We start from the raw sequence: 14681 nt of genomic DNA, 5'->3' as shown, positions 1-14681 counted from the left end.
CCATGAATATCGTAATGCGTGACTAAGCCAATATAACGCTGTTGGGATTGGTAGAGTTTGTGTTGTGTTTTCGATCGGGAAAAAGTAATGAATCGTCATCAGTTATTTTTAACCGAGCCTTGACTGTTGCTGAGGTGGCGCTCAAGGCGATAAGTGGCGCTGTACCGTAGGACAGCTGTGGAATTTTATTGTTAATTTATTTTAGGGTATTTTTTAAGTGGAATCTAGTGTAGAAACCCTCAAAATGGCAGACAATGTACCACACAAGGGTGATATAATGGCAATATTCAAAAGATTACGTGCTATTCCTACCAACAAGGTGAGGCGACATAGGTACCACCTTATCTCATCTGACATTTTGCATCAGCATTGTTCTATGTTTTATTTCGTGTTATGAATCATAAACAGCGTTTTGCTCTACTGTCATTTTTGGTGTTCATTATTAGGTACATGCTTAATAAATTGAGATATGTTATATTGGGTAAATAGCACTAAATGTCTATGATACCGTAAAACAGTAGGCGGAACTATGGTCAAGCGTACCCATTTTCGGGAACGCATTATCGTTCCCATGTTTGGGAACGATAAACCCAAATATGGGAACGCCATGTAGGCATTATTTAAAACAAGAAAAAGAACCGTTAAATGACGTCCAAAAAATATAAAACGATCGTGAACCGCCTGATATTTGTCTCAATATTGTTGGGAAAGAGTTTGATATTGTAAGGCCCATCGTAGTTTCAAATCGTTCCCCCATTTCTAAAGCAGTCCATCATCCGGGCCGCGAGCCCAAATTTGGGAACGCTCTCGTACACTGGCGTTGCAAGCGTTCCTTATTATGGGAACGGCGTACCCAAAATTGGGAACGATTTCACCGACGCCTTTCAGGGGCTCTTTTCATTAACAAGCATCACGTCCAACGCCGCAAATTATTGTTAACGCAACAATCATCAGATGACCTTTCCGGCAAGACCGTCGCATGTTTCGCCCGGTCTTCTGCGCTTTTATTCCCGTAGATCTCGCAGCGGGCACGCCCCCCTCTGCAGGATTACGTAATTCACAACGCTCAGCGATGTTCAACAAGGTCTTCCATACCTATATCCACCGTCCGCGCCGAGGGTGGAGACATGTCAAGCACCTGTCTGTTTATCACCGATAGTTGACGAGCGCAAGGAAGTATCCAAAAATGGGAACGCTGAATATGTTACACCCTCAAAACACCTAGTCCCAATGAAAATCTAGTTTTTTCCTTTCTTGATGAGTGTAAGTGGCAAAAGGCCTGGTAGGATGGGCATGAGGAATGATCGAAATCAGCATAAAAATTATAAATAAGCCACACAGAGCGACCTATATAAGAGAAATTCCCCCAAAACGATCAAGCTTAGAAACACGGAAGACAAAAACCACGCTCATTACGCTCCTTATAAACAACTCTAAACAGCTAGCATCCAAATAAAATATGTCTTTCTGGGATGATAAAATACAGCTGAATAATTTTAAACCACTGAAACTGAGTTTACAACAGTAGTTCGGTAAAATCACTGACGTTCCATGCGGTCGTGCGCCCCGACACCAAATGTCACCAATATTACCCCCGGACTGTCCGCGTGTTCGCTTGCATATGTCAGCATCTGGTGTCGCTAGTATGAAACTTCATAACCAGGCGAAAATTATTATACTTGACCTCAAAATGTAAAAAACGCTTCATTTTCCTTAAAATTGCAAGTTAAATGTAGTATAACCCATGTTTTCACCATTCCGTCATTTCAAAAAATCATTAAAAATATCATTCGACGGTCAATTTCCTTGTGCAACGGTCAGATCAAAGATAATTTTATAGAGACTTAGTAGATACTTAAATTAGCGTGCACTTTTTTGAAACGTGATGCACTAATGAGTTTTAGTGGGCGAACGGCCGAAAAATTACCTTCCGTTCCCATAAATGGGAACGCCCGTTCCCATATTTGGGAACTCCGTTCCCAAAAATGGGAACGTTCCTATATTTGGGTACTCATGACCATAGTTCCACCTACTGAAAACGGTGTTAAGTGATGGTTTTGAGTTGTTTTGTTTTATAACTCAAGAATGGTTTGAGATAAAAGCATCAAATCACCAGCATTTTATGTGGAATTTGGTATTTTACATGCCCGCTACATTTAAATTTTGAAAATATATACCTGCATATGATTTTTTATTATTTTTCTTCACTGTCCCTTAGCACCCCAATGTGGGGTGTGAAGGGACACCTATGACATATAGTATTTCAAGAAATGGCCATCAAATGCTCACAATTGGGGTTTGAAAGGGCATACTTTATTTAATGAAATGTTTTGCATATTCTGTCACAAAACAAGGCACGCTCATCATGGGTGGAGAACCTGCCCCGGCCACCCCGGCCGTGGCCGGGGTAACTTTCAGCCTACCCCGGCGCGGCCGGGGTAACTTTTCTACTCTTGTAAATCTTAAAAGCTGTCTCCATACGAGAAAAGAAAACTCACGCTCTTTGAATGTTGACTTCCATGGGCGTAATATTGCAAATCAGGTAGGTATTTACCATTTACTTAACTTGCCATAGTCTCCAACCCTAAGACCCGCGTGTGGTGGCCAATGCCAAGATTGCTCTCAAATCCTGTTCAGTTTCGAAACTTTTACGCGCCTTCGGCGCACTTTTTCAAAGCCACTGCTTGACCTCATTGCCTTCGACTGGCCTGCCACCAACCGCAACCACACCCGTTTATGAGCGTACCCGTCAGGGTGCTCATAAACACCGAGCGGCCATCATGCTTCGAACTCGGACTGTTGTAACCGGGACGCGTGCTCTCGCCACGCGGAGTCCAACGCTCTAGCGACTGAGCTACGTGACCGGGACAGGTCGATATTTCTGGATCGACTCCCTTTTTGTCTTATAAGAGCCGCCCAACATTGAAAAAGGCTGGGTCCGTGGATGTCAGTGACCTATTTTAGTGCTTTGTTTGGTTCGATCTGTCAGTTTCTCTGTAAAGCTTCTACTAGGTGAGTTGTCTTTTTGTAGCTATTTTGAGACACAATAAAAAGCTGAAAACGCAACATTTAGGTACTCAAAATGGCATATGGTTTGGTTTGGGTTTGGTGTGAAATTGCAAGTTAAAGTAAAAAGAAATAATAACTTAAAAGGAAATTGCCTTTTTGATCATTCCAAAAATGTTATGAATAATACGGTGTCGGATACAACGCTCATCCTTGAGCAAACACAGCATCCTATTCCATGCGTCAGAATAGGGGTTTGATGATGACCGTTGAGAACATCGTGCGTATATCGTCTTCCCGCGACTATCGGTCGCCGGCCGGGGTAACTTTTTCAAACATTCTCCACCCATGACGCTCATTCACTACTAATGGCCTTTTCAGCCAATCGTGTAATGAACCAAAAAGTACCCTTCTGTCAGCAACAAAAACCCACTTTGAAGCTAGTCATTTGTCCTAATGTTACCCTCTTTGTTGTCATCTTTTTATGATTACAGGGGCCGTATTCACGTCGATCATTTTCGTAAGAATTTTCTTAAGTTTGACCTACTTCTTAAGTAATTTTTTTTAATCACGTGAACTCCGTCGATAAAAACTTACGAAGTGTCAACGTGAATACCAAATTATACTTACGAAAGAAAATCGACTTACGAAGTCGACGTGAATACAGGTCACATTTATCTACAGGCTACATCAGTCTTCATTGACCCATCATTGTAAAACAGAGTGTTAACAGAGTTTTGAGATGTTTTGTTTTATAACTTGAGATGTATTAGAGATAAAAGCATGAACTTGCCAGCATTTTATGTAGAATTTGGTGTTTTCCATGCCTACCGAAAGAAAACTTTATGAAATTCTATTTAGATATTATTTTTTATTTTGTCTTCCCTGTCCCTTAGGGCCCTGTTTCACCGGTGATAGCAGCACGCTGCTTTTACACGTGTCAAATTGGGTTTCCATGGAAACATCAACAGGCCCATTGCTCCAACACTACCGCAAGTGTGACGTCAGCTCGCGCAATTTGATAGCAGCGTGGTAGCAGCGTCCCGTGAAACACCGCCTAGGTAGCACCCCACCCCACAAAATATGCATGTGTCTGGAAAAGAGGAAGAGGATGATGAATGAATGGGTGGGTTTGTAATTTTTTTTTGCAAGAGACATGTGCAATACATGTGACAATACACCTATGCATTCATTTTCCCTGTACACCTCCTAGTTTCTCTGATGCACACATGGCACAGGGTTTTGGAGATGTTTCAATTTTGTGAAAATGTATCATGATTTTCAAAACCATTTTTCTCAACTAAATCACTTGCATGAAAAACCTTGTCCATGTCAATCATGTCCTTTTCTCCTGTAGTCAAGAACAATTTAACAAAACTGAACAGTGTCAACTAACACACTCAATTTTTTATTTAACCTTCTCAAATTGGGAACACATGACTCAAAGTTTTTCCCACGCAACCATCCCTTAGCACACCTCTGTTCCTTAACACCTCATTTTGCGGTAGGTATAATAGGTATTGGCTGGTCCCATAGCTCAGTCAGTACTCAGTAGAGCGTTGGACTCCGCGTGGTGAAAGCATGCGTTCCCGGTTACAACAGTCCGGGTTCGAAGCGCGATGGGCGCTTGACGTTTATGGGCCTCCTGACAGTTGTGGCTGCCGTTGGTGGCAGACCGTAGCCAGGTGAACTCAGTGAGGGGACCGGTCGAAGTCAGTGGGGGGATCGTTCGTGCGCGGACATGTACGTACGTTAAACTTTGGACTCCAAATTCTATCATATGTAGAACCGGAATTGCGCAATCTGAGGGTAGAGTGCAGGGTCAACGCAATAAGCATCGCTTAGCAGAGGCTCTATCCTTGTGAATCCTTCCATTCAAAAGGTTCGGATTAATTTTTTTTTAATGATGTGGCCGATGTCAGTGGCAAATCGAGTGAGGGCTCGAGGGGAGCATTCTGCATTTGCCTCTGCACCAGGTTCTAATTTTCAGGAAGTTTAGTAGTTTCTCTCTCTGAAAAGTGATAACTAAGCAATTTTTTAAAAAAGCATGCCCTTACCAACATTCTACTTGAAATATCACGGAAAGACTGCAAAGGACTGCAAAGTATGGAATGTCTGCCTCTTTCACTGTCATCAGTTGACATTGACTGTTGGTAAGAGGTTATTAATTTTGAAGGTTAACATCTGCTTCTAGCGTGAAGGACTGTTCAGTGTTCATCCCTTATTCGACATTTCATAAGGTAAGTAACAGTTCCAGTGTTTGTTATTTCAAGACTTGCTTCTGTGTTTTTCAGGTCTGCTTTGACTGCAGCTGCAAAAACCCAACCTGGGCCAGTGTCACATATGGTGTTTTCCTCTGCATAGACTGTTCAGCTGTGCACAGGTGAGGATGTGGCATAGAAGATGCATATGCACATCGTGAGCAGCTATATGCCATGAGCCGTGGAGAGTGACACAGTGCTCAGTGCTGTGCTGCATTGGTAACAACCTACTGTGCTGAAACCTTTTTCCCATGGTTTATCCAGGTGTTATATGTCCCATGCAATACCTACTGCTAGCTTTTGATTAGTGGTCCAACCCACTGGACTGTCCCAGCCAGCCAATCACTGCAGTGCCACACCGACGGGCGCCGGGACCACCAATGAAACCCATCGAAACAGGATGTGTCCGTGGGTTTAGTTGGCGGCTCGCTGTTTTGGTGTGTGGCTTGCTATCTCAGCGTTCTCAGGGGGGGTGGGGGGGGGGGGAAGGGAGGTCTAGTTGACGTCTTTCTTGGCCTCAGGAATCTGTAAAATCCATACGATTTCTTTGAATTCGATGGCTGCCGGTCGTAAAGAAATAATGAACCAAGTTACTTGTGTTACATTTTCATGCAGAGGAACAGAGGAAGGAGTAATGAAAGTCACATTCTGTAGGAATGATGAACTTTGAAGCATAACGAAGAGTGATAAAGTTACCATTTTGTAGAACTGTGCAGTGTGCCCACGTCCTATACAAGACTGCAAAAGTATACTATATTGTGCTCTATTTCTCACATTTTTTCTTCATTGCATCATATTTCATTGTTATATGCCAGTCAGTTATCAACAATATTTGTCTCTCGGAAGGTGTACTATTCCCACCGTCTGTCTGACTGTCTGTGTGTGTGTGCGGCCGGCAGGGGTCTGGGGGTGCACGTGACGTTCGTCCGCTCCACGCAGCTCGACACCAACTGGACCTGGCTGCAGCTGCGTAACATGCAGCTCGGCGGCAACGCAAACGCCGTTAGTGACAACTATTTTCTCTCGATCTTTTGTGCAATAGTTATGTCAATGATTTCATCAGGCGGTACGGCGTCGCATTGTTATCGTTACTTCCTGAAAACGATGTTCTTTTCCTTGAATTGCCTCGATGTGCAGGCTTTTTTCTTTTTTCATATATTACCGTTTTCTGTCGGGTATGGCAATAAAACCATGCATTTTGCTTCCTCAATAAATGTAGTTTTAATAGCATCTTTGATTCTGTGCTATCACGGCATGTCTTTTGAAATGCCGACTTTAACGTGGTAAACTGCTTTTTGTTGTTATCTCTGTCGTATTTCGCGATCATAACAAGTTTTAATGCCAGTTATGATATCATAGCCGTCCTCAATTGGCTGACAAATCCTATCCGCCGGCAGCGCAAGTTTTTCCACCAGCACAATTGCTCGACGACGGACGCGCAGCAAAAGTACCATTCGCGGGCGGCACAGCTGTATCGCGACAAGCTGCATGGCATGGCGGTGCAGGCCATGAAGCTGTACGGCACGCAGGTACGGTAGCGGTGCGTCCGTGTAAGCAGTGCACGACGAACTGAATTTTGACTGCCTCAACAATACATTGACAGGACACATGTTATATGACAGGAGACAGATGTTATTGCCGCGCCACTGCACTGTGTTGTGAAAATGCCCCTGTAGTTGGCATCGTGATGGTACACTCAGTGTTGCTGTCTGTTCATGTGTGTTTGTCACAGGTTCACATCGAGTCAGAACACCACGACGGCGGCGGAGAGAAGGCGCAGCCCGATGTGGACTTTTTCGACGAACACTCGTCGGCTCAGTTCGAGCAGCCGCCGGCCCAGGACAACAAGTACTCGGCCGCCGCACAGCTGTCAGCTCACGAGGTGAGCTGTGCTCACAGCTGCTGGCCGATATTATACGTGACATATCAACTCTCGTGTCTCGATCTGAAGCATCTGAGTCTTTTTGTCTATGGTTAACCCAACGGCCTCTGTCTAGTTACGGAGCGAGCGAAGCGAGCGTAGTCTTTCCTTAGATTAGCGGAAATTTCTGAATATGAGCGACCGGCCGGCCGGCCGGCCGTGGTCACGATTCTGCGACGCTTATATCTCAGCAACCACTTGACCGATTTACACACGGTAATTTTTGTAGGACAGCTTCATTCCTTCTACCAAGTATTGGACTATTGCCGATGCATGTGGGTGACCCCTTATGCACGTGCCACGTGCAAAACGAAGAGGTGTCACTTTTGTAATTGTTGCAATATCTCGGTAACTACTTGGCCGATTGCGCTGAAAGTTGGCATGTAGGTAGGCACCCACTAGGCAATGCATATCCATGTGCCAGAATCGGGGTGCTGCTGCACGTGCGCACGTGCAGGGGTCGATTCCAGATCTCGAGAACGGCTGGACCGATGGCGCTCAAATTTGGCACATGGTTAGGGACCGGTTAGTAGGGTGCCGTGCAAAACTCAGTTGGGACCCATTTTGCACGTGCGCACGTGCAGGGTGCCGCTTCCAGATCTCGAGAACGGCTGGGCCGATTGTGCTCAAATTTGGCACAGCGCTAGAGACCGGTTAGTAGGGTGCCGTGCACAAGTCAGCTGGAGGTACCTCGTCGAAATTTCGCACGTGCAAGGCTCACCCTCTCGCTCGCTCCGTTAGTCGCCCCAAAAGGCGTTATACTGGTTACTATCCTTTATTTTTCGGCCACCTTTCGGATATCCGTGGAGGTAGTCTTTCTGCCGGCACTCGGTCCGCTTGACATGTCTTTTTTTGTAATGTATATTTAGCATATATCTCTGTCTCTTCTTGCCATATTTGACACCCTTTTTATCCTTGTCCAGCCGGAGCCGGAGCCGCAGTCGGGCGCGCCGGCCTCAAACGGTGCCGTGCAGGTACCGGGTGCCGGACCGCGTGTGGAGCACGTGCTCGGTACCAGCCCCCAGGCGGCGCCGCAGCAGATCAGGAAGTCGACCATCGGACAGCGGCGACCGGCAGGCGGCAAGGTGAGCGGTAATGGCGGTTTTGGGGTGGAGACGTAGCAGTGACGCAACAACAGTGCCACGGGCATACTGTTGGACGAGTGAAATACGTACCTATCTTGACTCTTGACTGAGCAATGAGTTTCTGGATTTATGTTGTTATGATGCGACAAGGATTACAATATTAGTTGACTTCTGTTCAATGATTGGTTAAATGTAACGTGATGCTCGTGTTTCCAATATTGCGAAGCTGATTTGTTGACTGTTAGGTGAGCCGGAGCGTCGCGTGACGGCTAGTAGCCGGCTGCCGTGATACCGTCATAAATATATCGTCGAAGCTGCCTTATCGTTACCGTCACGGCCGCCTCAGTTCCGCCCTACCACACCTTATCAGTGACAGATCCTATAACTGACTGCGCTCCTTTTCCGACAGCTGGGGGCCCGCAAACTGGGAGGAGGACTGGGCGCTCAGAAGGTGAAGAAGGACTTCTCGGAGATTGAGCGTCAGGCCGAGCAGGCTGACATGATGAAAGTACAGGCTGCTGAGGCCAAGGTAGGCGGGGTGACCAAAGGAAGACCGGGTGGGGCTAACCGTGACACCACGCTGTCGGCCTAATGATGTGTGGGTGGATCTTTGAGGGAGGGGCGGAGAACGTATCTATCGTCAATTCCTCAGCAACAGCGGTTGTTGGAAGCTATGGCACGCAGTGCTAGTTAGTTGTTTTGTTTCCGTCCAGAACTGTAGGACGCTTTTTGAAATACAATGATAATTATCAGACGTCTGACTGTGTAGATGCCGCCGAAGACTCGATTAATTTTGAGTTACTGGGCGATTCTTCGCCTGTGTTTTGTATGCTTCCTTTTCCGGTGTGTAATCTGGCTGCCAGGCTGCATTCTGTTCATCTACATCAACATTTAGCTATCTCGCTATGTCGAAACCTCTCGTTGTATAATGCCTCTGAATCACACTCGCCCCTTGTCACCTGCACAGAAGGAGGAAGCCCGTCAGACGGCCGAGGAGCAGGAGCGTCAGCTGGCCTCGGTGCGGCTCGCCTACCAGGACCTCAGCCTGGAGCAGCGGAAGCAGACCGACAGGGTGAAGAACATGGACCCCAAGAAGGCCGAGCAGCTGGAGCGACTCGGCATGGGCTTCGGCGGCGGCAACTCCGGGTATGGAGATACGACGGGAATGGGTGGTCGGTCCCCCGTGGAGATAGGCGGTCCCTTGGAAGGGTGGCTGTTCCCTGGGACAGGGGTAGGACAGGAGGGCTTGCGCGTTTTTTTTCGACGTAGGGATGTAGGACTGGCTCGGACTGATAGAACGACTACCTAATGCATCTCTTTTGTATTATTGCTTACCGTGCTATTTTTTTCCTCGTTTTCACGTCCCCATGTACTAGGTAAAGCGAGACAGTCTGGCAAAACGGACCCCTGACTCGATACTGACGCTCCCACCCGTTCCGCCCACAGTGCCGTCAGCCACTCTGCGTTCAGCGACATGGAAACGATCGAGCAGAGCGCGCCGGCCTCTGCCGAGCCGCTGGGACGCCGCGGCGCCGACGCGTTCTCACGCCGGGACGACATGGACGAGTTCGAACTGGGCTTCTCCTCCAAGGCCAAGTGAGTGGGCCGTGGACTTGTGCTCCGGAAGTCAGGGAAAATGTTTGTCTGGTCCGTGAGACGGAAAAGATTAATTTTAAAGTCTGCTTTAGAAGACTGGCGGATATTGTGTCTGCTGCGGGAGACAGGAGAGATGAGTTGTACCTATCGTGGCGAAATTGAACTCACTGCGACGTCATTCTGTGTGCTCTATCCAGCCGCAAGGTGGGGCGAATTCTGAACTATTCCATCCCGCCTCGTGGTTTCAGATCACAGAGCGACGATGACGACTTCTTTGGCGGCTTTTCGTCTGGTACCGGTTTGGGCGGTTTGGGTAGCAGCAGCGGCGGCGGCTGGGGCAAATCCAGCAGCTCGGCTTCCAGCTGGGAAAAGGCGCCCACTTCCTCGTGGGAAAAGGCGCCCACATCCTCCTGGGAAAAGGCGCCCACGTCCTCCTGGGACAAGACGCCCTCGTCGGCGCCCCGGCGCCCGCCGCCCACCGATACTAGCAAAACGTCATGTGGAGATGACGCCCAGAAGAAATTCGGCAACGCCAAGGCGATCTCGTCGGCGGCGTACTTCGGTGACGAGCGACCATCTGTGAGTGTCAGATTCCATCACATGCTATTTTATGCCCACGGAGCCTAAACTGACCTGAAACCTAAACTGCGTACGTACCTAACCTATATTGACGCATCATTTCAGGGTGTTAGCGCTTACATCATGCCTAATCCGCGTACACTCTCCTCTGATCCCATTGTTATGACCTCTGATCTGACTTCTGATGGGGATATTACCTCGATGTTTCAGTTCGAGTCGCAGCAGAACATGAACCGGTTCCAGGGTGCCCGAGGTATCTCCTCTGCCGACTATTTCGGCGAGCCGCAGACGAACCGCGGTGGCGGCGGAGGACCTATGATGCAGGTCAGTATGGCGTGGGGCCGGCCGGTCGGTATAAACTCATTGTGTACTTACTCGTTAGTGGACTGTGTGGCTGTAGGCTGGGTGGGTTTTGTGTCTTCTTCCTGTCAGTTTAATTGTACCATGTAAGTGATCCGCTCTGCTTGATCACACCTGAACTTTGCCTGAACTGACGCTCTCTTGCCCTCTGTCGTCTTGCTCTGCTTACGCAGACTCCTGATCTGGAGGATGTGAAGGAGAGTGTACGTCAGGGCGTTACCAAGGTGGCCGGCAAGCTGGGCACCCTGGCCAACGGCGTCATGTCCTCCCTGCAGGTGAGTCCAGCGTCACCTGCTGGTGCGTCCCTCCCGATCCCACCGCCCGACGGGCCCCACTGCCCTTCCTTACTTATCTGACTCTGACTACATAGCAGCCAATACCCAATGACAGGCTGTCTCTTTATTGTCTTGATTCGGTACCGTATGTTGGTACTGGATTCGCTCAGGGACGAACGTGTGGTTAATCCGTGGGTTAGATGCGCAATGGGGAACGGGTCAGTACGGAGTAGACGCATGTCACGTAGAAATGGTTTGCTGGTTGAACCATTAGTGGATAGCGTGGTGTTAGACGTTATACTCTACCAGACTGGGTAATGAGTGACTAACGAGCCTTAGAGAACCGGAAACCGGGATTAAAGCCCCGGCGGCAGTCGGCGCCTGGAATCCCTTACCCTACTAACAGAGTTGTGGTCCGCGCACAGCGCAAATCGTAGCGCAGCCAGCCAGCAGAACGGAGTGTGACTGCCTGTAGTCGGTGAGCGTGTGCTGTGTGCTGTGTGTGACGGGAGTTGTGTGCTGTGTGACGTGGGTTATATGCTGTGTAACGTTTGAGTGATGCGTGATGTGACGTGTGTGTTGTGTGTATGATGTGCGCTGTGATGTGTGCTGTGCGTTTAATACCTTTTCCACGGTGGGAAGTAAATGTATGCTTGCGAATGAATGATGTGGGTTTGCTGTGCGTTTGATATAAGATTTGCGATACATTTTGCTGTAATTGTAGAGCTCTTGTGTCTTTGATATCCGGTGCCTTTGCCGTGCATTTCATCCCTGGTGTGTTTTCTATGCGTGCGAGTGCCGTGGTTTTCCGTGTGATCTCTGGTTTGCCGTGCCCGGGAGCGCCGCTCTGTGGACGGGTCGAGCCCTGCTGACCCGACGCGCTGCTGTTTGCAGTAACGGCTCGTCTCCGTCGGCCCCAGCTCCGCTAAGGCTGTACGAACGGTGGGTGGGCGCTCTGGCCGCTGCTGCTCGCTATATGTTCCGCATGTGGTGTGGGCGATACCCGTCCGGCCGCCGCCGTGGCTGGTTGTGGTGGTGGGGAGTGAGACATTCTGACTGTGGCCTGCCACTGGACCTCTGTCTGTCCTACGCTGCGGCTGGGGTGGTGCTAGTGGTGCATGTCAGGCTTGATGTTTAAGGTCTCCATGAGCTATCCGGCTCGAATGAATTCCACTGACCCGGCACCCACTTTTCCATATATGCATATCATCCGCTGTGGCTTGGTTTCTTCCCTCTTAAAAGACAACACCAAGCGGGAGTAACGTCGCTGATATTGATCACCCGAGAGCCTAGCCCTTTACTGGCATCGGTGCCTTCCGCCTCCCCTTTGTGACATACCGTGTGCTACCGTGTCATACACAGCTTGGTGTGTGCACCATAACCTCAATTGCTTCTTCGGGTATGTCGCGTTTTTCTTTGTGCCTTTTAAACAAAATATGGCATATAAATGCATTATGCTTCACTTGAATTATATAAAGGCTCATGCGTTCATAATTATCATTTATCAGTATCTACATATAATGTTTTATTCAATTTTAAGCAAGTTCATGTTCCGTGAGTTATTAGTCTGCCGATTGGTTCAGGTGAGCCTACTCCTTAGACTTTTATCGATGTTATTTCATATCTGTACGGTGTACGAACCAACCCAATCACTGCCCTCCTTTACTGACCTTAATTTTCTACCCCGACGCCCTGAACAAATAAGTCTATGCTAATGCCTGTCCCTACTGCACGTCATGCACTATTTCTCTGATAGTGATGATTAAATCAGTTCATTTAAGGTTATGAGTGTTAACTGTTATGTTCATTTTTAGCCACATTGCTTTGGTCTTGTTCTTTATCCTAATGCATTGTATGCTATCTGTTTTCCGACTTCATGACATCAGTAATAGGTATTTTACGATGCAATGTATGGACCCCTTCAACATTTTGTTTTGTGCGATGATGGTATGTTATGGTTTATTCAGTGAATCCTTTGCACGTCTTATTTACTGCATGATCGTGACACTCGCACCGTTCACTGTTGGCTCTAGCACTGACACTACCGCTCTTCACTGACACCGACGTGGACACCTCTGATTCTAATTCTGGCACTGCCTTCTGCTAACCTCGACGCCGACACCGCTTTAATCTAACCTTAACACTGACACCGCTCTCCCTCTGACACTGACGATATCCCCACTTCTATCCGCTGACGGCGCTCCCCTCTCCAGGACCGCTCGTGGAACTGACAGACGCCCAGCGGCGACTGCCCGGCCGGCGGAGCAGCCGACTAGGGCGGACAGACAAATAGATAGGCGGACAGCCACCAGCGGCTGGCCGTCTGCCGCAGCGCCGCGCTGACAGAGGCCAACCTCACCTGCCGGAGGCCTGATAAGTGCCCGCGGCGCGACACTGATGGGCCATACCGCGCTGGCCGGATGTCCGGATGACTGGTGTTCGCGTGTACGCATGTGTGTCTGTGTGGGTGTGGGTGTGGAAAGATTTATCTAGCTTAGCGCGCAAGAGTGTGACGCGAATGACGCATTCCGTGCTGCGTGAAGCCTCTGGTTAGAGCGATGTGACGCCTCTGGCTGGAGCGATGCAGTGGTGTGACTGCTCGAAGCTGCATTCAGTCGCACTGAGATGCGTGAAGTCTTGCGAACCCAAACAGAACTTCTAGGAGTATGCCGAAGTTGTATGCCTGCTCGGAAGTGTACGGAGCAGAGTTGCGCGCTATTGAGAAGCCTTGCGTTGCTATCAGCTCATGGCTCCCACGGTGGAGGGCTGACGGTGGGGGGAGTCTGGTCCGGAGCGTTTGACACCGGGCTCCATCCCTCTCCGGACCTGAAGCTCCGCTCCCCGGGCGCCAATGTAGCCTCATATAACATGATCGGCGGTGAGAGGCATGTCGGTGTTGTCCGTTGGGTTCAATCTGATTTGTCTATATATTCGGGCGTGTGAGTCGGCCCCCGTCGGCCGTCCTGCTGTGCTCTCCCGCCGCGGTTGAATGCGAGGGAGTAACTGTCTCTTCTGTCTGCATTCAGGGCGATCCACGAGACGCCCAAGACATAGTGTATGCGGTGGGGGTTTGAACGTTGCAGTGATTGTACGGTTTGGTTTAAAGAGTCGTAGCTATAGATATCACGAGCTCGCGAGCCATTTTATGACGTTTCGGGATTCGAAAATAAAGGTGCTTCGGCTTATTGTTTTAAATTTTCCCATGTTATCTGAATAAAGTGCCTCTTGTATGATGTGTATTGGTGAGCGTTGGCCGTTGAGTTATTTAGTTACGAACCCAAGCTGGATGTCGTAGAATGGAAGCCACACTGGACGACGAGTTATTCAACACACATTTATTCACAATAAATAGCATCGCAAAGCACACCGATGTTATAACATGGAAGGTTACTCTCGATAGCAGGCTGCCAATTCAGGCTTCAGGCCAGCCCACGCACGCCCTCAGCCTGCTCAGGGCGGTGCTCAATTCTCAGCATTATTGAGCTTGCGCGTATTATCGGCACTCGGTCCTGGCTCAGATGGACGGCATAATTATGGGGATGGTAACGGAGCAGCGAACATTACATACATCCCGCTACAGGAAGGACGAGTAACAAAA

At 48.6% G+C, this 14681-nt stretch overlaps 1 protein-coding gene across 5 annotated transcripts; it reads left to right on the top strand.

Moving 5' to 3' along the window:
* The first annotated feature begins 116 nt into the window (after positions 1–116).
* On the top strand, positions 117–14313 carry LOC122386028 (ADP-ribosylation factor GTPase-activating protein 2-like). Of its 5 annotated transcripts, none has more exons than XM_043374832.1 (14): positions 117–319; positions 5301–5389; positions 6167–6269; positions 6665–6796; positions 7000–7149; positions 8112–8273; positions 8683–8802; positions 9241–9419; positions 9720–9869; positions 10118–10448; positions 10659–10772; positions 10982–11083; positions 11978–12016; positions 13297–14313. In XM_043374832.1, the coding sequence occupies exons 1-13, from the start codon at positions 245–247 to the stop codon at positions 11978–11980; spliced, it is 1710 nt and encodes a 569-aa protein (XP_043230767.1). In that variant the 5' UTR covers positions 117–244; the 3' UTR covers positions 11981–12016; positions 13297–14313. The 5 variants fall into 5 exon arrangements, 4 of the variants coding, with proteins under 4 accessions (XP_043230767.1, XP_043230761.1, XP_043230749.1 ...); XM_043374826.1 differs by having other exon boundaries at positions 11978–12025; XR_006257317.1 differs by having other exon boundaries at positions 10982–12025.
* The last annotated feature ends 368 nt before the right edge of the window (positions 14314–14681 follow it).

This window comes from Amphibalanus amphitrite, unplaced genomic scaffold (assembly GCF_019059575.1).
Source record: "Amphibalanus amphitrite isolate SeventyFive unplaced genomic scaffold, NRLGWU_Aamphi_draft 000015F_arrow, whole genome shotgun sequence".
NCBI classification, from domain to species: Eukaryota; Metazoa; Arthropoda; class Thecostraca; order Balanomorpha; family Balanidae; genus Amphibalanus; species Amphibalanus amphitrite.
The sequence above is the reverse complement of the archived record's forward strand: the minus strand, read 5'-3'. Positions and strand labels throughout refer to the sequence as shown.

Excerpts from the sequence above, each read along its gene's own strand:
- LOC122386028 (XM_043374814.1), top strand. The coding sequence starts at position 245 with ATGGCAGACAATGTACCACACAAGGGTGATATAATGGCAATATTCAAA. Across the intron at positions 320-5,300 it reads GTGCTATTCCTACCAACAAG|GTCTGCTTTGACTGCAGCTG; the intron begins GTGAGGCGACAT and ends TGTGTTTTTCAG. Across the intron at positions 5,390-6,166 it reads GACTGTTCAGCTGTGCACAG|GGGTCTGGGGGTGCACGTGA; the intron begins GTGAGGATGTGG and ends TGCGGCCGGCAG.